The sequence below is a fragment of the Silurus aristotelis genome, assembly GCF_946808225.1.
Source record: "Silurus aristotelis genome assembly, chromosome: 16".
Taxonomy (NCBI): Eukaryota; Metazoa; Chordata; class Actinopteri; order Siluriformes; family Siluridae; genus Silurus; species Silurus aristotelis.
The window spans coordinates 12,159,160-12,182,867 of record NC_139589.1 but is presented as its reverse complement, the minus strand read 5'-3'; the positions used below and the strand labels follow the sequence as shown (position 1 = coordinate 12,182,867).

The 23,708-nt window shown below is 39.9% G+C and overlaps 1 protein-coding gene across 1 annotated transcript in view; it reads left to right on the top strand.

The window, feature by feature from the left end:
- Positions 1-23,708, top strand: part of nnt (nicotinamide nucleotide transhydrogenase) — a 36,693-nt gene that overhangs the window by 8,081 nt on the left and 4,904 nt on the right. The window contains exons 4-19 of the mRNA XM_083565049.1: positions 681-898; positions 1,438-1,525; positions 1,669-1,757; positions 2,618-2,805; positions 4,428-4,561; positions 4,886-5,077; positions 5,455-5,608; positions 6,861-7,022; positions 10,190-10,300; positions 12,663-12,808; positions 13,061-13,256; positions 13,722-13,955; positions 15,125-15,285; positions 17,315-17,494; positions 17,845-18,004; positions 20,950-21,031. Of these exons, the coding sequence (XP_083421175.1) occupies positions 681-898; positions 1,438-1,525; positions 1,669-1,757; positions 2,618-2,805; positions 4,428-4,561; positions 4,886-5,077; positions 5,455-5,608; positions 6,861-7,022; positions 10,190-10,300; positions 12,663-12,808; positions 13,061-13,256; positions 13,722-13,955; positions 15,125-15,285; positions 17,315-17,494; positions 17,845-18,004; positions 20,950-21,031 (2,495 nt within the window). The remainder of the gene's footprint in view (positions 1-680; positions 899-1,437; positions 1,526-1,668; positions 1,758-2,617; positions 2,806-4,427; positions 4,562-4,885; positions 5,078-5,454; positions 5,609-6,860; positions 7,023-10,189; positions 10,301-12,662; positions 12,809-13,060; positions 13,257-13,721; positions 13,956-15,124; positions 15,286-17,314; positions 17,495-17,844; positions 18,005-20,949; positions 21,032-23,708) is intronic.

Genomic DNA, 23,708 nt, shown 5'->3' with positions numbered 1-23,708 from the left:
AAAATAAAGTGAATGGTTTTTAATCCGTAATGAATAAAATGCACAGTAAACAGCACAGGTGTCAGTAATTCGCCTCTGGAGGCTGCTCTTGTACTGTACAACTCAACTCATCAAATCTAATAGTATGAAATCTTACCAGTAGAGTTATTATAATAGCAAATGGGGACTACATATGGAATGAAAAAAAAAAAAAAAGGACACGATTTCCATGGTCAGGTGTCTGTTGACAAACCCCTGTCTATATAGTGACTAACACTATTGTTACACAGTAGGTAGTTAGCTGTTTTCTTACCAAGCTTTCATTCATTGGTTGAATCTGCTTCAACTCTTTGGATTAGTTTTTGCATGTTGGGTTAGCTTGTTATCCTTCTAGCTTTGCTAGGCTAACTTTCACTTGCTGGATTGTCTCGTGTTTGCGCACTACGCTAAGAGAATCAATTAGTCTTGATCATCAACTTCCTGTCGACCTGAAAACTGTAATCACCTTATTGTTTACCTCAGTGCTGAATATATTTTTTGTGTGATGCTCTACTTGAATATTGAGTTTTTGTTTTTGTTTCCCTGTTGTCTTATTCTTAAATGTAACCATTACGTGTATTTGTACTGTAGCTTTGGTCTGTAGTTGAATGATATGCATTATTTTGCTAAAACCCTGTTTTTTTTTTTTTTTTGTGTCACAGGTTCGTGCCCCAATGCTGAACCCAGTTCTAGGTGTACATGAAACAGACCTAATGAAGGAGGGTGCCACACTGGTGAGCTTTATCTACCCAGCTCAGAACACAGAGCTGATGGACCGCTTGGCCAAGCGCAAGGCCACAGTGCTGGCTATGGACCAGGTACCTCGTGTCACCATCGCTCAGGGCTATGATGCCCTCAGCTCCATGGCCAACATCGCTGGGTGAGTTTCTCCCAGCCTCCTCTGGGCCTCTTTCACAACATGGTAATAATCTTTAAATGATGTTATGCTCCATGGAGACATTACTTCATACCCTGCATCACTCTAAAGTGGCGGGACACTGTTCTCTACCAACTATTTTACGCCCTAGTGTGAACATAAAGCATTAATCAGACCTGACGTCGTGAAGGTTGTTTTTAAAGTTCACTTTCCTTTTAACTTACAGAAATTGTTCTCCCTTAAATCGAGCAGCTGCTTCACCTCATAAGTCCATAGCCCTGGACTATATATAACGCCAAGGCTTTTTTTTTTTATTTAACTGAAGACTCAAAATTTGCATATCAAACAGTCACATGTTAAAATGTGCACATTAATATAAACCTGTGATTTGCAGCTGCACTACTGCCAAAGCTGCTATTAAAGAAAATTAATCAACGACTAGTGGCCAATTAGAATCCAGAACAACAGTGCTGTGGTATATGGCACACAGTCCAAAGTGATTGTGTTCAGTTTGATAAATGTGATTCTGTTTGTCTGAGCAGATATAAAGCCGTCGTCCTGGCAGCAAACAACTTCGGACGTTTCTTCACCGGTCAGATCACCGCTGCAGGAAAAGTCCCACCCGCTAAGGTAAGCCTTCTTATAATAATATATAAAAATGTAGGTGTGTATGCATATAGTGTGTGTGTGTGTGTGTGTGTGTGTGTGTGTGTGTGTGTGTGTGTGTTTCTTGTTAAATGCTATATTTACTGTTCTGTTGTTTTGATTTGTAGGTGCTCATCATTGGAGGTGGCGTGGCCGGACTGGCTGCCGCAGGATCTGCCCGGGCAATGGGTGCCATCGTCAGGGGCTTTGACACAAGGTACTGGACCACTGATGCTGGATGATTGTTGTATGACACGCATCACTCTTGGTTTAGCGCCATGATGTTTGTTTGCCACATGATTAGATTAGAGCAGTATGGGATCACAGCCTGGGCTTAATAAATAACTAAAAGCTAACATACTTTAAATCTGTCAGCCGCAGAGTTTCTATGAAAGAAGGAATCCATGTGGAGTTTTTCACATACCACGACTTGGAAAGATCAGCAGATGCTTAGCTTTCAACACGTGTTCTTTTAAGCAATTTGTTTTTTTTGTCATAAGTCTTATCAAACTTATGTTTTTAAATTAATAATGTACTGAAACTCTAACTTCATCGTACACTTGAAAATAGGCGGATTTCCTGCAAAAAGATTTGCATGATTGTTTTTCATTGTGTCAGAATCATTTGATGATGAGGAACTAGCAGAGGAAGATGGATCGATTGACTATATTTGATCTATTAATTTGTATTTCTCATCTGCTGTGTTAATGTAAAATGTCAAGAAACAAAACTCAAAATACCACATTGCGCCCATTCGAATGTGTACTGGTTGAATATGATTCCTGCTCACATTTTAGATTTGTAAAATTCAAAAGAAAAAAATAATTAAGTCTTGTGTTAAATCAATGTTTAAATGTTTATCACTTACTGCACTTCCAAGACTTTACCACTAGATGGTGGTGCACTCATGTTTATGTGGGAGCACAGCCTGTTTCTTTCTCTTCCCCCCTGTTCACTTGTTTAAAACAAAAAAGGAAATCTGTATTGGTTTTTATAAAAAACAAAAGAATGATTCCGCCACAATCTTTGCTAACAAATTGTTTGCTGTGTTTGACCTTTCTTGCACTCACACCGCAGAGCCGCAGCCTTGGAGCAGTTTAAGTCGCTGGGAGCCGAGCCGCTGGAGGTGGACCTGAAGGAGTCTGGAGAAGGGCAGGGCGGTTATGCTAAAGAGATGTCCAAGGAGTTTATTGAAGCTGAGATGAAGTTGTTTGCCAAACAGTGCTTGGACATCGACATCCTCATCAGCACTGCTCTTATCCCGGGTAAATACATACACACTAGGGTCATCGTAACACTGAAAATTTTTATTTTATTGAAGTATTTGATATCACCAGGATAATTGTTATAACTTTGGCAATTACAATGGTTAATGGAACATTTTTTAACATAAGTGATGACAATCGGGTTTTGGTTGCTAACGTTCTAAAATAAAGAGCAAGAGCTTCTTATTTACACCATTCACCAGCAGTGTTCATGATTTATTTGGAAATCCAGTACAGACTAGAAGAGACCGTACACACTGGATTCAGCATCCTTCAATGCATTGCAGCTATAGGACTCATGCTGTAGCGCATTTGAGTAGATATGAAGCATGGGCTTATTCCCATTGTAGCACATCACAGGTAGTTGAATGGCCTTGTGTGTTATTTAGGAACCTGCTAGCCTGGTCGTGTGCAGATAAGAACAGATTTATTAGATACAAGTTCTCTAGTTTTTACAGAATAAATCCTAGACATTGCTGAATTCTATTTTGTTTCTATTAAATGTAAATATTTATATGCAAGGATCAGATTTTCCCTTAAATTTTATGTGTATATATAAAATGTGTGTGTGTGTGTGTGTGTGTGTGTGTGTGTGTGTGTGTGTGTGTGTGTGTGTGTGTGTGTGTGTGTGTAGACGGATGCTGTGGCAACCCCTAATGGGAGAAGCCGAAAGAGAGGGGGTGTGTGTGTGTGTGTGTGTGTGTGTGTGTGTATACAGTACTTGTATGTGTGTATAGATAGATAGATAAATATAAACCTTCAAATAATGAGAAGCCTTTACAATAAATTTGACTAAAGGGCTGTGTACAGTTACATGTTTTTTGTCAACATACTATATTTTCTAAAAATGTTCGAATGTTTCACCAGACAATGTCTGGAAATCATGTGTTTGCACAACATTTGTTCTCTATTTTACATTTCTAATCATTTTATTAAATCATTAATTCAGTCATTCTTTTTGTAAAACCATTAATCATTCATTACAATTTGCACATACTTGTAGTTTCATTTAAAAATGGAGGAAAAAAGAGTGCCTGCAACATAAACAGACTCATCATGACTGCTCATCATGGCTCTAATCAGTGTAAAATGGTGTGGTGTAAAAAACCCCTCCTGCGTCTTTAAACCACATGGCTGGGAGGAAGATCGTTCATCTGGAGCACAAATGAATTCCCAACATCTTGAACCTGTTGTGAACTTGCCCTAATATGAAAAAATTAAAGATGTTTGTTTAATGTTTTTGATTAGGCTCTTTCAAAGATTTGGAAGATTTTTGAAGTTTTCTTTCTGATTGTCTCGGTTTTCGGGCTGTTGGAAAAAGGCTTAAAATTAATTAATAAGTAAAGAAAAGATTATTTTAAATCAGATACATTAAGGAAGTATTTGTGTGCTTTTTCATTAAAATAAAAAAAAAAATACAAATTTCTTTTTATTTTTCCCCAAGTTAGGAGATTGTGACCGGTGTTTTGATGACATAATCTATAATTATGTTTGTGTTATTTTCGTAACTGTTTAATATTTGCTAGACGGTCAGAGCTACCACAGCTAAATATCCATTGTTTTATAACTATCATTTCATGCAAATGTGTTCAATGTGAGTGTTATTAACATGCGACATTTAGGTCGTAAGGCTCCAGTGCTCATCACAAAGGAGATGGTGGAGACCATGAAGGACGGTTCAGTGGTAGTGGATCTGGCTGCTGAGGCAGGGGGCAACATCGAGACCACGGTTCCTGGATCGCTAACGGTTTACAAAGTAAATACCATGTCCTATATTCTGGCTATAAATAACTTGACTTACAGCCCTATCACCCAGATTCTATTGGTATTTATTACGATCAAGCACGAGCACACTAGGTGGCTCAAAAGCGTTTTAAGAATCTATACAAGAATTGTAAAATAAATAAAATAAAAATGCATATTAAATACACTTGCAACTAATTGAATTGGTATGAGGAAAAAAATCTCGAGAAGAACCAGACTCAAAATGGAGCCCATCCTTATCTGGGTTGCACTGAATGTCCACATTATATTTTGTTAGTGTATTATATTATAATTATGCTTTGTTTGTATTTTGTAGGGTGTGACCCATATCGGTTTCACAGATCTTCCCAGTCGCCTTCCAACTCAGTCCAGCACCTTGTATTCCAATAACATCACGAAGCTCATCCGTGCAATCAGCCCAGACAAGGAGAACTTCCACTTCGATGTGAAGGATGTTTTTGACTACGGCACAATGGACCATGTCATCCGGGGTTCAATTGTCATGCAGGTAGCTACAAGCTGCCAGTCATTTAGAGTGCTTTCACATGTGCAGGTCTGTTTAACCGGAACGCTGGTGTGTTCTCCCCTTCTCATGGTTCATACCTGTCCCACTATAATCCCAGAGCGTAGCGTCTAAGTCGGGTGGGCTTGCTTCATGTCCAATTGAACTTGAGCAGCGAGAAAACCATTTAACTCCCATTTGAACCCAACCAAGACAAATTAACCAAAGGTATTAATTGTACCGATTCCCATTTGGCAGATGGCTGAAAGTGTGAAAGCCCTCAAGTTTTGTTTTGTTGTTACAAATGTAGAACAGGTTCAATTGAGGTGTAAGTAGGTTGCAATTGCTCTTTTAACTCTGTCTGCTGTTGTGTCTGTCTGCAGAATGGAAAAGTACTTTTCCCTGCACCGCAGCCGAACAACATCCCCGTGGCAGCGCCTCCCAAACCCAAAACCGTGCAGGAGCTGGCGAAGGAGAAGGCTGCTGCTGTCTCACCCTTTACAGCCACGCTTACTACCGCCAGCACCTACACTGGAGGTAAAGCACAAGAACAGTTGGGCTTCACCTCCATCCCTCTTTTCTTTCATTTTAGCTAGCAGCTTTGGTGGTCCTGGATTAGAGAATTATTATTATTATTATTATGATTATTATTATTTTTTTTTTAAACAAACATAACTAGACTTTTCACAGACAAAAAAAAAGTGTTCTATTTTTTCCCCTTTCTTCCTCCCCCAGTTGCTTATTTGTACTCTTTTGTAATCTGCCTTTTTTTTTTTTTTTTTTTTTCCCTTCTTCTTTTTGGCGCTCTGGATGCGATAACCCCTAAAATCCAAGCAAATGGATTCTATTGGTTTCAGACAGCCGACCGGCATTTGTGTGTGTAGAGGGTAGTGTCTGAGCTCGGATAAAAGTGCACACTTCCTCACTCAGACGACCCACAAAAGCCTGCTGATAAACAAACACGCAAATTCATCTTCCTGCTCTTTCATGGTTTGTGTAATCGGTCCTTTATCGGGACAAACCTCTGTCCAGGAATTAAAATATGACTTTTAATTAACCAGCTTCTTTTGCCTAACTCTGTCTCAAAGACAGACAGACACACACGGTCCTGCTTAACCCCTCTGTTCCCTCCTAAATGACAGGAAACTGGGGATAATAAAAGAAGGAAGGTGTGCTAAAGCCCCACAAAGCCACCTTCCCTGAGTTCCGTAAGAGAAGTCATTCACACGTCCTGCTTCCTCCTGCTGTGGCTCACCAGGATCCCGCAATGTGGGTGGTGCATGAGCTGCAGCTGTTTAGAGCATTTATAATTATATGGCTTTAAAAAAAACATTAACAGTTTATGACTTTAACATACATGGCTTGGTGCTTAGGCCAAATTAATTACCGTTTAAAGACAACGTCACACACATGCTTTACAGCTTGAACCGTTTATAAACTGTTATAAATTATAGCGGATAATAAAACACTAAAATCACCGAAAGACTGATGATTCAGAGACAAAGCTCGAATTGGGACCGACTCTGTGAACAACCTGTGACTATTGTGCATTTGTTTGCTCGTGATAATTAGCCAGCTAGCTATTAGTAATGGCAGATGGAGTGGTCTGCGTTTTGCTTGTTAGTTGTTTGCATATTCATTATTACTCTCATTACTGATGCAAAGATCCTGCCCCAATTTTGGAATCTTTTTTCAAATCCAAAGTTATGACTTGCTATAGTTTCTTAATTGATTGATTGTAATGTTTCAGCATTGAATATTAGTACAAGTTCTGTTTTGTTGTTTTCAGGGCTTGCCACATTGCTCGGACTCGGCCTCTTTGCTCCCAACGCGGCTTTCTCTCAGATGGTGACTACCTTCGGCCTGGCAGGAATTGTGGGGTATCATACCGTGTGGGGGGTCACGCCTGCCCTCCATTCTCCTCTCATGTCTGTAACGAACGCCATCTCGGGTGAGTGTAAACCATTTAGCAATTAAATCGATGGAAATCAGTTTTGCCAGACAAAACTAGCGTTACCCTGGAGGTGGCCCTGGAAATCCAAATGCGTGGTTCAGAGCTCTTTGTCCCTGCAATTCCGGGTTGTCTAAACCATTATCATGTATCTAGAAAATAATACTGAAAGTTGTTTGCGATGGATTTTCATTTAACTTTTATAGTCACTGATGGGAAAGTAGTTTCCCCTTATCTTTGAGGGGAGATAGTTTTAATGTACAGTAGCAGTTCGCTAGTAGCAAACACGGTCCATCAGTTCACATTATTACCTTTTTCAAACATTGCTTGGTTGAGAGTAAATAGTTTATTCATTTGAAAGAGGGTGGAATTTGTACGAGTTGGCTCTTTTCACTGAAATTTCAATACCTGAGACTAATATATATATATACACATACATACATACATACATACATACACACATACACACATATACACACACATTATATATATATATTATAATAAAGTAACAATAGCGTAAAATATATAAGCTTATGCCTGAGTAGAAGTGATTACATGGTAGAGGATGTCTCCTGTAGCCAGGATGCTTCGTTTAGCTTTTGCCTCATTTCTCTTGGCTAGCTAAAGGACTCGGAAGCGTTTCATTCTTTTAACGAGTCCTCGGTGGCCCGCATTAAAGCGCCGGTGCGCTGTAAACTGCTGAATGAGACCACGCGGGCATCCACTGAAGCAATTAGCTTTCTCGACCCACTGCACAGCTCCTGTAAAATTACTTATTACTTTGTACATATTCATATGCCTTCATACTCTCATACAGTCCATTCATTAAGTATTCTGACCACTTCATTTTATTTTATTTTTTTCAGTATGATGTCGCAGCTTGACACCTCAATTTTTAAAAGATTTTTTATTTCATTCATTTCAGTAACCAATAATTTCATAAAACAGAATTCTAGAAATGTCTATTATTTATAAAAATAAGATAACTCATCACATGTACATACGTTTTTTTTTTTTTTTAGCAATTCAGAGAGTTATCCCTAAGCCTTGGCTGTGTGCTTGTGGTTGTTGTAATTTAGGTGAACCTTCTGCCCAGACTGAGGTCCTAAGTGCTGTGGAAGAGGATTTTATTGGGGATTTCTCCATACTTGCTCCTTTTAGCTTTCCCCTCATCCCTTACTGGTTGGCACGCCCCTGCTGCAGAAAAACATGCTACCGCTATCATGCTTTACTTGTGGGATCGTTTTGGGCAGTTGATAAACAGTGCCTGGTTTTCTCCGGACATATGGTGTAGAATTAAAGCCCAAACAGTTCAATCTTGGTTTCATCAGACCAGAATCTTGTTTCACACAATCTAAAAGTCCTTCAGGTGTTGGCAACCTCCGTTGAGCCATTCTGCCATAAAGTTTAGTGATGGTTGTCCTTCTCTACACAGGATCTCTGGAGCTCAGTTAGAGTGACCAACTGGTTCATGGTCACCTCTCCTAGCCCCTTCTGCACTAATTCCTCAGTTTGGCCAGGTGACCAGCTCTTGGAAGAATACTGGTTGTGCTACAATTCTTTCCTTTTGAGAATTATGGATGCCACTGTGCTCTTCAGTGCACCAGCATTTTTTTTTTTTTTTGCCTTTCTTAGATCTGTGCTTTGCACTCTTGTTTCCAAACTCTGCTGGCAGTTCTTCAATCTCATGGCTTGGTTGATGCTTTTATATGCATTGTCAGCTGTGAGGCCTTCAGTAGAGAGCGGCGTGCCTTTCCAAATCATTGTTAATCCAATAAACCTTTCCACAGATGGACTGCAGTCAAGATGTAGAAACATCTCTGCAATGATCAAGAGAAATTGCAGTTCAAGTAGTTTTTACAAAGGGTCTGAATACTTAAGTAAAAGAAATTAGTTTTTTCTAGAATTCTGTTTTCACGTTGTTATTATGGAGAACTACATGTAGAGTAATGTGGAAAAAAAACAATTTAAACGAATATATATAATTAATAATAAAAAATACATTAATTTATATATATATATATATATATATATATATATATATATATATATATATATATATATATATATATATATATATATCCCCCCCCCCCCCCCCTTGTCTATGCAGTTACTCTCCTGGACATGTTATGAACTCTTCTACATACCTGGAAAATGGCATGAGCCTAAGTTGATACTCTTTAAACCCAAGTAAACGAGACGTTAAGACACCTGTGTGGAATTTCATGTCTGTAAAAGTGTAAAAGCGACATGCCGTGGGACGAATGGCAGTGTTCCATTTGAACCGGAATAGAGCCTGCTCCAGACTCTTTAATCTACCTGAGATCGGTGAAATCAGGATGACCCAATGTCTCTGGTCCTCCAAATGACCTTTTGGAACGTCTCAAGAATGTGTCAGAATGAGTCCCGGAGACACTTGAAGCTACATGTTTCTGAAGTAATGCTGCATTCACTGGCTTGGCTGGTTCTAGTCACAATGTTGTCGAAGCTAATGATGACATGTAGATGTTTGTAAAGGAAACTTCATCCAGGCATTCGGTGCTTCACGTTGAGCTACACTTTTTCAAATGTGTGTCCTCGAATATGTTTTCCTTTCATCAGAGGTTTTATTACAGATGTCCAGAGGCGTGTTTGTGTGTGTGAGTGTGGATGCGTGCCTGTGTAGGTTTACAGTTCGTCTGCAGCATTTCCTGCAGCATGGAGGTAGCGTGCGTTTGGGTTCCGTGCGCCGGCCTGCGATCAATTGTTCTTCTGGAATTACAAAGTGAGAGGAAATGCTCAACAACCGTTGCACACTTCATTGACTCAAGAGACCCCCTGACCACCTAAAGGCCACTTTAGGGTTTTTGGTCAGTCAGCAGTCCCTCCAACCACAGAAGCATTTGAAAACGATTAGAGAGGTGATGCTTATCAAGAGTCTAGCCCCAGGAGGCATGTCAACTCGATCACTTGGGTTGTTTAAGGTTGTTAACTTTTTTTGAACATGGTTCATTTTTAAGTCACAGACTGTAATATGGAAAAAAAGAAATGGAAATATGCAGATTCACTTATGCAGTATAGCAAATCGGATGTGCGTTTTATTTGACCCCTCAAGGGGTCGTAATTTTCCCTCTCTGCTGTCCGTTTCCTTCCTCTAGAACCTCTTTGATCTGTGTGTGTGTGTGTAGGTCTGACTGCTGTCGGTGGGCTCTCGCTGATGGGTGGAGGATATGCCCCATCCAACACTGCAGAATCTCTGGCCGTACTCGCCGCCTTCATCTCCTCAGTCAACATTGCTGGTGAGGATGAAACTCACTGCATGCTACAGATCATGTGTCTAGGATAAGCAATTGTTTACAAACAGGTTTGCTTTCATGTTTATTTATAAAGCTCCAAATTTATCTACACCCCGTCAACCACATAGATTTGGAGCCTCGATGACAACGGGAGAAAAATTGGGCAAAACATTTAGCCTAGGGGTTCCAGAGCTGCTTGTTGACGAGGAAGGATAACAATTTTTTTTTCCCCAATATTATAACATTTGTCTTAAAATATCATATTATTTAACCACAAGAAATGAAATATATCTCTATGAAATTTCCACCCATCCCAGCTGTATAACTAAAAAGTCAAATCTCTAACAGATGTATGTTTAAAAAATAGCACACGTACATTAATACTGCCACATGTTTTATTTTATTACAGGCCTTTTTGTAAGATGTGGTTGAGCATTAGATCACATGCCCATAACAATTTCAGGGCTGTACATTAGGATCTGTTATGTACCACGAACCCCTAGGAACACCAGTATCCCTGGCATGCCCTTTCAAATCACAACTATAGTTTATTGCTTAAGTTTTAAACTCTGCATTTAGTTTCAGCTTGCATTTAGTGGAAGATTTTAGAAAAGAGCGAACGTTTCCTGGGGTCTCTTTTATACTCAATAATTTATAAAAGGTGAAATCTTTCCAGGTGTGTGCATCTGCTGCTCAAAAAAAAAAAAGAAAAGAAATGGACTATAGATTCAGACATCAAAATCCCAGAAATGCTCTAGAATTTAACTATATTATTTTGCTATTCCATGTAAAACTATTATTAGAGGATTGAGTGTGAATGTCGGCAGTAAATGTACACCGAGCCAAAAAAAGGTATTTTGGGGGGGTCAACAGGGAGGTAGTCAACTGATTACTCACACTGACAACAGTGACGCTCTGTAACTCATAATCAGGATGGAATTCTGGCTGACTATCATTTTATCATGTTGATCCACAGCGCTGCAGGTCATGGTCTCAGCAAGATCAAATTTCTGAAAGGATGAAACTTTGTAAATTCAACAGCGATGCTTCAATCACTAACAAGTCCTACTTGTTGCTTTAATTGAGCTGTTAGTTTAGAAATAATAACACATGAGAAACCACACATTTATATAAACCCCAGCTGCACTACTGTGAGAGCTGCTGTTATATAAAAAGAATCAGCAGAATCCAGAATTCAGCAGTGCTGTGGAATAAGCTATTAGTACAGTATAGCTGTGAAATTCGACTCGAAGTTTAGCTGTGTGGTTCAGGAACCATCAGATCCGATTGGTTACCGCCGTGTGCTGGGCGGGCTACCCCTGAGCTCTGACCCCGGACTGACCTGGTCCTGGTGTTAATTAGTCGAGCTGCCACTTCCACTGTCTGCAGATGCAAGGGGGTGGGGGTCTGAGAACTCATTCTTAGCTCACACCTGACCCAGGAAATGTGAGAGGCTGTGTTTGTGCTTCAAAGAGCCCCAGCCTTGTCATAAATCACTCTCAAAATCCTTTTTAAAATCGGTGTAGCCAGAATTTGCCAAATATTTAATTCAGTATGGCTTCCCACCCTGGTGCTGCCATGGCCATCTGGATTTAAAGGAAATTTTACTGTCCATTTCCCCTTTGAGCTTTGTCACACTCTGCCATAACGGCTTATTACTCTGTCTGATGTCCGTCCTGTTTATGTTCCAGCACACATAAAGTGTCTGATTTTTCCATATTTATTTTGTCTGAACACAGGTGTTTAATTTCGGTTTAAAGGTGGATCCCCCTCCCCCTTTCATACTTTACACAGCGTTTCATTCCACAGTCAAAGCCACAAGCCATAAACCATCAGAGCAAGAAATGCAAACATTTTTCGCTCCCCCTTTTTTTCCCCTTCGCTCCTAAATTTTTATTGTTACAAGTGCTCGCAAAGGGAAAAAATAACAATGCTCTCTCCAATTCACTTTCAGTAAAAAAAAAAATAAATAAAATAAAATAAAAAAAAAAAGAAAAGGAAAAAAGGCTCGGAATTTATTGCAGTACCTGTTTCATTAATGACTGCCCCGATCACTTGCTGCTTTCTTTCTACACTCTTGTGATGTGTGACTTTGGTAACAAGACTTTCATTTGAAATCACAAAGGCCTTTATAAGTAATTAGTTCGCAGTTACTTTATTTATTTCTTTTAAATATAGGGCCATTTTAAATCTGAGCTGACTAACCCCACCACATCCATTTATAAATCCTTAAAGAGTGAGTGGTAGCTTGAGTCATGATTTTTACACCAGAATAATGAGTGTGAAGCATGGTGCCGGCTCACACCATTTCAAACACTATCAACTAAACTCCGGTGTCAGACTAGGTGTGTGTGCCTCTCTGCAGGTGGTTTCCTGGTCACTAAGCGGATGTTGGATATGTTCAAGCGGCCCACTGACCCCCCGGAGTATAATTACCTGTACCTGCTCCCTACTGGCGTCTTCGTGGGAGGCTATGGAGCAGCTCTGCACAGTGGCTATGACATAGAGCAGGTCAGATTAGATAACAACGCTGATGTCGATTTCTAAATATCAAACTAACAATATATGCATATATTGGACTGCTGATATATTGCTGTAAAATTGCTGGTTTTCATTGCATCATATTTGTTCAAAGTATGTTTGGACTCAAGACCCACCTGCAATGTGTGCATTGGTTTGATTAATTTAGTAACCCCCCCCCCCCCCCCGCCTCCTTTTTTTTTTTTTTTTTTTTTTTTTTTTTTTTTTTTTTTTTTTGGTTAGATGATGTACCTGGGCTCTGGCCTGTGCTGTGTTGGCGCTTTGGGTGGTTTGTCCACTCAGTCCACAGCACGCCTGGGTAACGCTCTGGGTATGATCGGAGTAGCAGGTGGCATCGCTGCAACTCTGGGTGTCCTGAAACCCTCCCCGGAGCTCCTGGGCCAGATGAGTGCTGCCATGGCTGTGGGTGGCACCGCTGGTGAGTAGAATATTTTCTGTGTGAGTTTGGTGCAGAGCTGTAAAAACAGACATGCGTACTGAATCACGTGTTCCTTTGAAGTCTCCAAACAGCCATAGAAGTGTGTGTCACTGTGAAAGCGGGTGAGTCAGTAAGCTGCCTGTGAACTCAGGTAATGGTCATCAGGTCATGAGTCATACGCGGTACAGCGGCGGTGTCTTTGTAGCCAGTCACATCTAATCTAAATTGCTAATTATTCCTGGAAACCTGCTGGAATGGAGTTGAAGCCGTCCCGCGCATCGCCTGCTTGATTCCAGATGTTAATTTAAACCTCCAGGTCTTTGCCAGCCTTAAACACGCACTCACAGACACACAAACACACACACACACACACACACACACACACACACACACATCCTTCAAAACTGCCCTGACTGTTTTTCCCATCAGAGCTAAATACAATTTCGCTTCCCTTCCTCTTTACAGGTTTAACCATCGCCAAGAAAATACAGATTTCGGATCTGCCTCAGCTGGTGGCTGCTTTCCACAGTCTGGTCGGGTTGGCTGCCGTGCTCACTTGCGTGGCAGAGTACATGGTGGAGTACCCACACTTCGCCACAGACCCAGCTGCCAACCTCACCAAGATTATTGCATACCTGGGCACCTACATCGGTGGCGTCACCTTCAGCGGGTCGCTGGTTGCATACGGCAAACTACAAGGTGAATTCTTATTTTTCCTTCCATATTCCCCTTTTAAAACGATCTGGAACTTTAAATGTTATAATACTCTTTACTGCCCTCCGTGGTTGTTGAGGGAAATGCAATTCTAACATACAAGTTTCAACCAAAAGAAAAACTTCCTTTGCTTTTTCTTTTAAGATCAAATGATTGGCCTGAGTCAACTTTGTCATGATCAACCGGGGTGGAGCCTATTTCAGGACCAGAAATAATTGTAAAACATTGAGGTTTAAGAAACTAGCTATTGACTTTTTGTGAATTACATAAAAAAATACACATCAAAACTAAACATCATTTAGTTAATTCTCATTATTATTAATTGTTTATTATTAAGGTTTTATTCCTAAAGCCTTGATCCTTTTTGCTTACTTAACTAAAAAAAAAAAAAAAAAGGTTCTTGCAGGTTCCAACTCCCCAAAGTAGGTGCTAGTCTAAGGCCCTGCAGACATCGGTGCTGTTTGTTGACCGGCTGCCCCAGCAGTGCCACACATGCCCTGTGTTTAAAGCTTGGCCAGGCGGAACCTCTCAGAATTTGGCACTAATTTAGCCCCTCCACCCCCCCCAGTCATTTTCCACTTGTCCCCCCCACCTCCCAAAAAGCTGGAACACATTATCTCCAGGAGCTTTCCCACTCCTCTACCGGCGTGCTGGAACCCGAGGTCTGTGCTGATGCAGGAGATTACAACTCCCATTTTTATGCTCGTGTGCATTTTTCAGTTCGGTCAGGGCTTTTATTCTCGGCGGCTATTCAAAGAGTGTGCTAAATAAAATTCCAGTCCATCTACATTACAAACCCGACAAGTCCAGAAGTAAGTAAACACGATAAGGGGCGATTATAGACCGTATGATCCACCGTAGCTAGATCGTTCTAATCCATTGCTCGATCAGTTAAGCACCTTAGATAGCCTCATATGGTTAGTCTTGTTTTCCGACATTGTACAATTCTTGTACAGTGAATGAACAGAAATGTTGTGTGCACTTGGGGGGAGAAACAAACCCCCTTGTGGCATCATTTAGTTGTTTCTCATTTGTTCTTTGACCCAACCATCTTTCCCATGCATGTAGTGGAATATCCACAAAGCTGGTTTAGTTTAAACCTCTTATGTTAAACCTTTATCTCGAAAGCGTCATCTTGCTTCCTTGCCTTGCAGGTCTCTTGAGCTCCGCCCCACTCATGCTCCCAGGCCGTCACGCTCTGAACGCCAGCCTTATGGCTGCCAGCGTGGGAGGCATTGTGCCCTACATGATGGACCCCAGCTACACCATGGGCCTCACCTGCCTCGGCTCCGTTTCCGCCCTTTCGGCCATCATGGTGAGAGAGCCAGTGCTTTTAGGCTGATAACTGCTAAAGATAGTTTATTGAGTTAAAGAGGCTCAGATGGCTTAAATCACTTAGAAACATAAAACATGTTGAGCAGGTGTGGTTTGTTCTTTATAGTCAGACCCAAATATCTCTGAATACGTTCAGTATATACATGTTACAGAACAGAAGGGCAGATAAGAACAAACCAAAACCATTTAACTGAATTTGTATCTTTAATGCAAGGAAATACAAAGTATTACCTGGACTTTAACTGTATCCCAAATGTGCTTAATTAGTTGCATACTAGCATTGTTGTAATTTATTCAACCGGAGCTGCTTTTATGACCATAGATTTAGCTGGTGCAGGGCAACACTGAACACAAAGTAAATACAAATAACAAAGCTAATTTAACAGGTTATAGCAAACTTAATTCTTTAGGATACTATCTAATGAAGTGCCCCATAAAAGGCTGCCGAAATTTGAAAAGAGACTCATTCAGTTAAACTAAACACTAATTACACTAACTAAAACCACTAAATACACTCATATTTATTAAGATTGAAGAAAGCTGTAGATGCCCCTGCACAGGCAAATGGCCCTTCAAAAAGTCAAACAATAAGCCTTAGTTGATCAAACTTAACATCTAACAAACACTGTTGAAAGCAATTAAGCTGTGTTTGGTGCTGCAGTTGTGGCTCCCATCAGCCTTTGCTCAGTGTGTGAGAACACAGAAGGGGTAGTACCAGGCACTGTCTTGTCTGTTTGTTTATGACTGCAGGAGGAGCAGCAAACAAGTCAGAGATTGAGCGTGAGCCAGCAAAATTCTTTCCCCAATTATCCTTTTGTTAGTGCTTGTATAGCAGTTTCCATTTTTTTGCTTCTACATGTAGGGGTTGGGTGGGGCAGGATGTCTACTGCCCCACAATCACACAAGCTTTGTTCTAATCAACAGAACATCGGTTTATATCTTTAAAATGTTTTTAGTTGATAATTTAAGAGTTAATTAGTATTATAACAAAAGTTGTGCAGTTTGAATGAGTACTTCATGAACAGATTTTTTTAAACAGATCACGCACGATAGACTCTGCCTTACATGCACCTATAGACAAGCTCCTATAGTATTAATGTAGTATTTTCTTTTTGCCTCAGTCCAGACTTTTTTTTTTTCTTTTTTTATTACATATTGCATGTGGTGATATCTGAATCCTGGCAAGAAACCATGACCATTTCAGGGTAAAGCGCTGTTAATGAAATTTCATGGGAGCTCTCCGAGAATTTCAAGAGTCCGTTTGCCCATTTACCTTGGGCAAAATTTAAACGCAAAAAAATAATAAAATAAATCCGGTGTATATAAACTACACATACCTTTTTTTAATGGTCATCGATGTTAAGTATAAACACCTGAGAAGAGGTTTTGATAAGGAGCATTTTATAAGCTAATCTGCACCACATCTAAATACTTCTTGGCCTGGTACATGGCACAGTAATAAATCCATGATGAATACTGGTTTTCAAGTGCTATGTGATCTGTGTAAAATTATATTCCACAGTTGCCTTATATGTAGATCACCCATATTTCATATTTTGATGACTCCACAAAAGAATTTTTGATACAAAATAATCCATCGATACAGATCGAACAGACTTTTAAAATCTGGTCAGAATGTGTTGATTTACTGTAACAGCTCCAAGAGTCATGTTACTTCAAATCATATTGAAGCTCTATATTGAAAGTCTTTAGAACAAACGCAGAAGAAAGCAACCTTGTGCTTTTTTTTTTCTGCAACATGAAGCTGTGCTTTCTTCTTTCCACAACATAAAATGTAACAATAAACAGCTCTATAATAAATAATAGTTATGGCAATCTAAAATAACGCTGAATAATAAGTCGCTGTGGTTTAAAACACCCCGAGCACTCAGCATTTTATTAAAACAGCATAACACTGGGCATAACATTTTATTCCTCACTTACCAGTTGAGTTGTTTGTAGCTTATATTGAGTTGTTTTATTGTTGTAATTGTGGTGTGTTTGTGTAGGGGGTAACTCTGACGGCAGCCATTGGTGGAGCAGACATGCCAGTGGTCATCACTGTGCTGAACAGTTACTCTGGCTGGGCTCTGTGTGCTGAGGGCTTCCTGCTCAACAACAATCTGCTCACCATTGTCGGAGCGCTGATCGGCTCATCTGGAGCCATTCTGTCCTACATCATGTGTGTGGTAAGATCCCAGATTCCCTCAATATTCTCACCTTAATGTTTTTTTTCTAGCTCCGTAGACACGTCCATTTGTGGACGTGCATATATTCAATACATCTAGAAACTGTTTATTTAAATATGTTTAGCATATTGTATTGCGTACATGTTTTTTTACTGCTGTGAATATTGTTGCTATTATTGTAGGAACTATTTGTAAATGAGTTATGATTTGGCAAGTGCACGATGGATAGGTATAATAGTATAAAAATATTTTTACATATTTTTTATTAAAGCAGTGTTCTCCACCAAGGGACGCTTACTGTTAACCCTTTAACATATATCTGATTTTTTTTGTTTTGTTTTCCTGCATAGGCCATGAATCGCTCACTGGCCAATGTCATTCTTGGCGGCTATGGAACCTCCTCCACTGGCGGGGGCAAACCCATGGAGATCACGGGCACCCACACAGAGGTCAATGTGGAGCAGACTGTGGAGATGATCAAGGAGGCCCAGAACATCATCATTGTCCCAGGTGATGTGTGTGTGTGGGAGAGAGAGACAGAAAGAGAGGAAGAGAGAATCATTGAACACGATGTTTGCAAGATTTACCTAGCCCTGACTGACAGCCATTACATCACTTGGATTTCTTTACATCGCTGTTCTTAGAAGTGCGGTCTTTACATGTTGCTCGTTTACAGATGGAGGTTTGTTTTTCTGGAGACTCTGGCGCTCAGTATGCATTCATTGCTTTTTAAACATTAGAATGACATTCACCAATTGTGATCATTACAATCAATATTATTTGGGTTCTCACACATACCTGATAGAACAGGATTTGTTTAACAAGCTATAAATACATGTGAACAGTTTGCTGTAATGTGGCTGATGCACATTAATCAGTCTGGAGTTCAATATGTAAAATTATCATATTATTATTATCAGGAAAGTGAAATGGGATCTAAAGGTCTTTCTAAATGCTCAGGAATTGTTTGTGAGACCGTGTCTTTTTGTGCATCAGGCTGCTACCTGCATTACAGACACCAACACTTTATTGCTGGATCACATTTTCACTTCAAACCAGTTTGCTGTCTGCCTGTTTGTGAGTCTCTGTGTATCTCAGGGTAGTTTCCCCCCCAAAAAGGCCTCCAAAGCTGTTTGTGGTTCTTGCTGCTTTATTCTTCTCAGCAGACTGTTTTACAGTTTGGTTTTATGGTCTGACAGCAGGTCACGGGGTATCAAGCCGAAGGCAGAGATGATGATGCACGCTGGTGTCTTGTGTAAACAGGGCCACAGGGCCAAACACAACGGATCCAGTGTTTTTATTTAATTTAAACAAACCATGCAGCATGGACAGATGTCTTCAGACAAACCTGTCTTAAACATGTACTACTGTCTCAGTTCATCAGTCATTCCTGCATCAGTCACTCTCTAGCCTGCTCTTTTTTTTTCCTCTATGGCTGGTTTGTTACTTTCTATTTTTCTGGTGCTTTTTTCTCTTATTTATTTTTTAATTTTCTAATACTTTACTATTTTCAATTTCCTTCCATTTCCTTCCATTTCTTTCTTTCTTTCTTTCTTTCTTTCTTTCTTTCTTTCTTTCTTTCTTTCTTTCTTTCTTTCTTTCTTTCTTTCTTTCTTTCTTTTTCTATTTGTCTACCTATCTATTTTGCTTTCTCTCTCTTTCTTGCTTCTCTCTCTCTCTCTCTCTCTCTCTCTCTCTCTCTCTCTCTCTCTCTCTCTCTCTCTCTCTCTCTCTCTCAGGTCTAGTTTTGTGAAAGTGCCACAGCCATGTTTGGATTTTCACATTTCTTATAATTGGAGCAGTCTCAGTCACTTTATTTGATTGACACCTGCAAAAACATTTAGGCCTTTTTTAAGGTTTAACACCGGATTTTTCTGGGCATGATTGTTTTCCTTAGGAGAAATGTCCGTTTCCAAAAAATAGGACGTTATGAAAAAGTTAGAAAATCATTAGGATCACAGGGGGATTGTTGACATGCAACACACTGTTTTAAACTCCGGGTTTGGCCGCTGTTGTGACTGCTCTGTCAAAACCTATCCAAAATCATTGAAGCTTTAAATGATTAATTGCCTTTTCTTTTCATGGACAGGAGGTCATGGTGTGTTTTGTCAAACTGCTAAGTATTTCCATATTTGTTTCTACCTGTGACTTTTTAACCTTTGGCCTTTTTCTGCGCTTCACTGTGCATCTCCTCGTGAGCACACGTAAACAAAATAGCAGCTCTCAGGTGAATGAACATAGTCTAAAACAAGACTAGCATCAACACAGACTAAAACAATTTCACAACATGTTCGTTTCCCTTTGATGTGAGTTTAAGTGTCTTTGGTGGTCACCTACCTTCTTGTCTAAATATGGAAGGGAGCATCAGGCATGTTGGTTTTGGTACTATTATGAAAAAATGTCCTATTGGAGCGAAGTAGGTTTCAGAGAGTATGCATCCTGCTGTGAGAATGGGAAGGTATGATTGCTTGGAGTTGTAAAAGTTACAGGGTGGGAACAGAATTTATAAGCAAGGTTCTGCATGTATGGAACATTTTGAGGTGAGCAGAAAGTTCTAGCACTTTTTAAAGCAAGACTTTAAATCAGTCACTCATGACCTGGTCAGTGTCTGGCCTGGAAATTCTTTAGATTTTTCAGCTCTTTGTCCTCATCATTGTGGCTTTTTAATTTTTATTATTATTTACCTTTTTATGAGGACTTTCCAGCACTGGAGCTTAAAAAATACCTTTGGAAACTGGGTGTTTAGCTCATGGAAAGTTTTCATTCCTTCTCGATGGTCCTTAATTTTCTGTCGTGCTGAGCATCGCTGTCTGAGTAACTGCAAGGTTCACAGAACGAACACCTTTGTAAAAAAAAACTGTCACACTGGCACTGATGTAACAAAGAAATTTGATTGCAACATGGTGAAAACCAAAGCAACCAGCAGGTATCTAAGCATAAATGAGAATTGTAGAGTGACTTGAGTGATGAGGTAAACAATCGCTTCTGCTGTAGAATGCAGGGTAGAACCCGTGTTTTGCCAAAGGTTAGCTAATGAAGCATTCGTTATGGTATAACACACATAGCCAAACATAATATTTAGGGCTTTTAAGGCTTTTAGAAGAGTGAAAAGAGAAGATAAAAGAACTTTTATCATTTGCAAAAAAAAAAAAAAAAAAAAAAGGAATACTGGAAGAGGAATCCAGGATTCCCCCCATTTTTTTAAGTCAGATCGTCATTTGTTAAGTAATAAAAATGTAATCTTGTTACCGTTTACTGTAACAAAGCCACATTAATGAGCTTTGATATTATTCTCCTCCATGTCCATTGTGTCTCAGCTCATCTGCTGCATGTTAAACTAGCTGCTAAAGAGTCTCCTTTATTGTTTTCAATAAAATAATGATTTATTTTTTCTAGAAGCTTATGGAACCGAACAGTGAAACAGAGACTTCATGGAAATGTTTGTTCTTTTGCAGGTTATGGTTTGTGTGCAGCTAAAGCTCAGTATCCCATTGCTGACCTTGTCAAGTCTCTGACAGAGCAGGGCAAGACAGTCAGGTATGTATACATGTGTACACTGGATGTTACTAAGACATTACTATTATACAGCTTGGGCACATTAATATAAAATACAAACTCGCCTCAAAATTGTTAGAATCTTTTTATATACCCAATGGAGCATTAAATCAGTTCCTAAAGTAAAAATTCTGGGCAGTTGGCACTCTCCTCAAAGCACAGACCTCACTCGCTGACATGCAGGCCAGTTGGAGAGCAGTAGGCATGTCTGGTCATTTAGTTAAAATATATATTTAGAGTTGATGATGTTTTGCCTCCAGTGGATTTGTTTTTGGCCAGTTTTTCTCTAATGGTGGAATTAAATGTTTTTATAATCTGAGGTAAATTAAGCCTGTGGTTCTTTTTTTTTTTGGTTTGTTTAGTTTAGTTAATGATTGATTTGACTTTGATACAGTCTCGGAGGGTGCTCGTGGTGTAGTTGTACAAATAATGCACACTTTGTGACCATTCAGATTCGAGAATTTAGCAGCACTGTGATGTAATACATTTTAGCTGGCTTCACATTGCTGGAAAGCATGTATTTAAGCAATGTTTATTTTCATCAGGTCTGTGTGTTTCTAGTGTGTAATACAATGAATTGATTATATTGGGTTAATCATGTGCCTATCCGTAGTTATGGTTTCTGAGATACACATGCACGTTCCCTTTGTTTATGTGCAACAAATCAGGCCATTTAATGGTATAGATTTACTTTGACAAATATATGAAATATCCAGATGTTCAACTTTTATTTTAATTGAAAAATCCTCCCTTAGCATAAATAAACATCTTTACACACGCTTGGCATTTGGACAGTTTCTGCACGCATTTAGCTAAAAATACTTTGCCATTATCTCTCGTCAAACTTGCCAGAGGTGATCTTTGCTAGTTGTATGTTACTTTCTGACCTTGAGATTCAGAGCAGTTGCCCAGCCATTTGACCAAAGTCCAGTGACTGGGCAGGTCATTCCATGATGGATGACATTCCAGCTGTCTCGTGGAAGTCTCGTGATTTCCTCTTACACAATTCTACACAAGTTCATCTCTTTACAGAATTTCTTCCTCATTCACTGTCCAATTCCTATATATTTTGCCTCACAGCTAGTTTGTTGCATATAAACAAAAAGATCATGTATGTTTAAAATGATAAGACTAGGAGTTTTCAAACTTTTAAGAGTCACTGTAAGGGGGCAGTAAATGTTTCACACAGGTTCAGTTGGTGTTTGATAACTTTTCTTCTTGACAAACATGTAACGATCATTTAAATGCTGTTTTGTGTTTAGTCTTTGATCTTCAAGCTTTTATGCAACTTTTATACAATTCAAGTTTTAGACGAAATCATGAAAGGGTCACATACTTTTTCCTGTATTCTGATTATTTATTAAAATCAGTCATGGTTAATAAAAACATTTCAGGACTTTTGCCTCGTGTACCAAAAACAAAGCAGGTTACAGATTATTTGCCTTCTTTAAGGTTTGTTTGTGTGTCGTTTTTTGTTTTGTTTTGTTTATTTCCCCCCTTTTCTTCAGTTATCCTTACCTTCTTACCACACTCGCTTAACATGCAGAGAAGCTAATTACTGACTCTTCTGTGCCAGAGCGTTGGTTTAAAAGGATCTCACAGCAGACTACACACTCACACACACACTCTAATCAGTTCCAGGTTGTTGGTGTTTCTTGCCAACCTGTTCTGCTCAGACGAGGGAAGGGGGTGTGTTGGTCAGACAGTGTTGTTTAGAATTGATCAGCGTTTTGCTGTTTTGGAAGTTGTGGCTGTGTCATGCTGAGAGTTCAGAGTTGGGGTTTGGGTTGCATATTTCAGGCCTTGCATTGTGCTGCAGTGAATTTTTGTCTCCACTTCTGAATACAGTTTTTAGCTTGATGAAATGGCTCTCTCGAACCCGTTCCACTTGTGCTTTAGGTTCCCTCTCCCCTCCACCTGGTCAGGCACAGCCGTTTCGCTCGGGCATGGAGGAGTGGAGTGGAAGAGAGAGGCAGGCCGGAAGCTTGTGTAATTTTCTTGCATTCGTTTGATCTGGGAGCTCAACAGCTGCTTCCTATTAGTGCATTTGCAGTTGATTACAGGGGGAGATGGGTGGCCGAAGAGTGGACAGATTAGGTTCAAGCCCCCCTCCTTTACATCTCCACCTCCTTGCTCTTTTTGGGATAATTGGCACGGGGTGTCGTCCTGTTGTGGAGGCCGTGGGCTGAGCAGTGACTCGCTTGTGTTCTCTGTTTGCCTAAACATCACAGGTTTTCTTATCGCGAGTCCTGATCAAGCCATAAGCAGTCACGCTAAAAATGAAGCTGAACATCTTTTGGTGTTTTCAGAGCAACAGGTGTGTGTCTGTGTGAGTCTGTGTTTGCGTGCTTGAAGTAATCATGAACACGGGGCCAGGCCTGTATGCTCCACCGTCTGCGCCCCCCCACCCCACCCCACCCCACTCCATCTGCAGCTAACTACAAATGCTGATTGACAAATCCTATGTCTAAAACTTTTGATGTTTGTTCTCTTACACAGCTGATCACAGCCTTTTCTCTCATGCCTCAAACAAACACTTGGTTTACTCACAGTCGATAGAGAGAACGCGATGACACATTGCAAGAGGTCCTCTTCAAATTGAGAGTAAAGAGATGAGATACAAATATTCTTCTTCTAAATCAGATTTTTGCTCATTTTG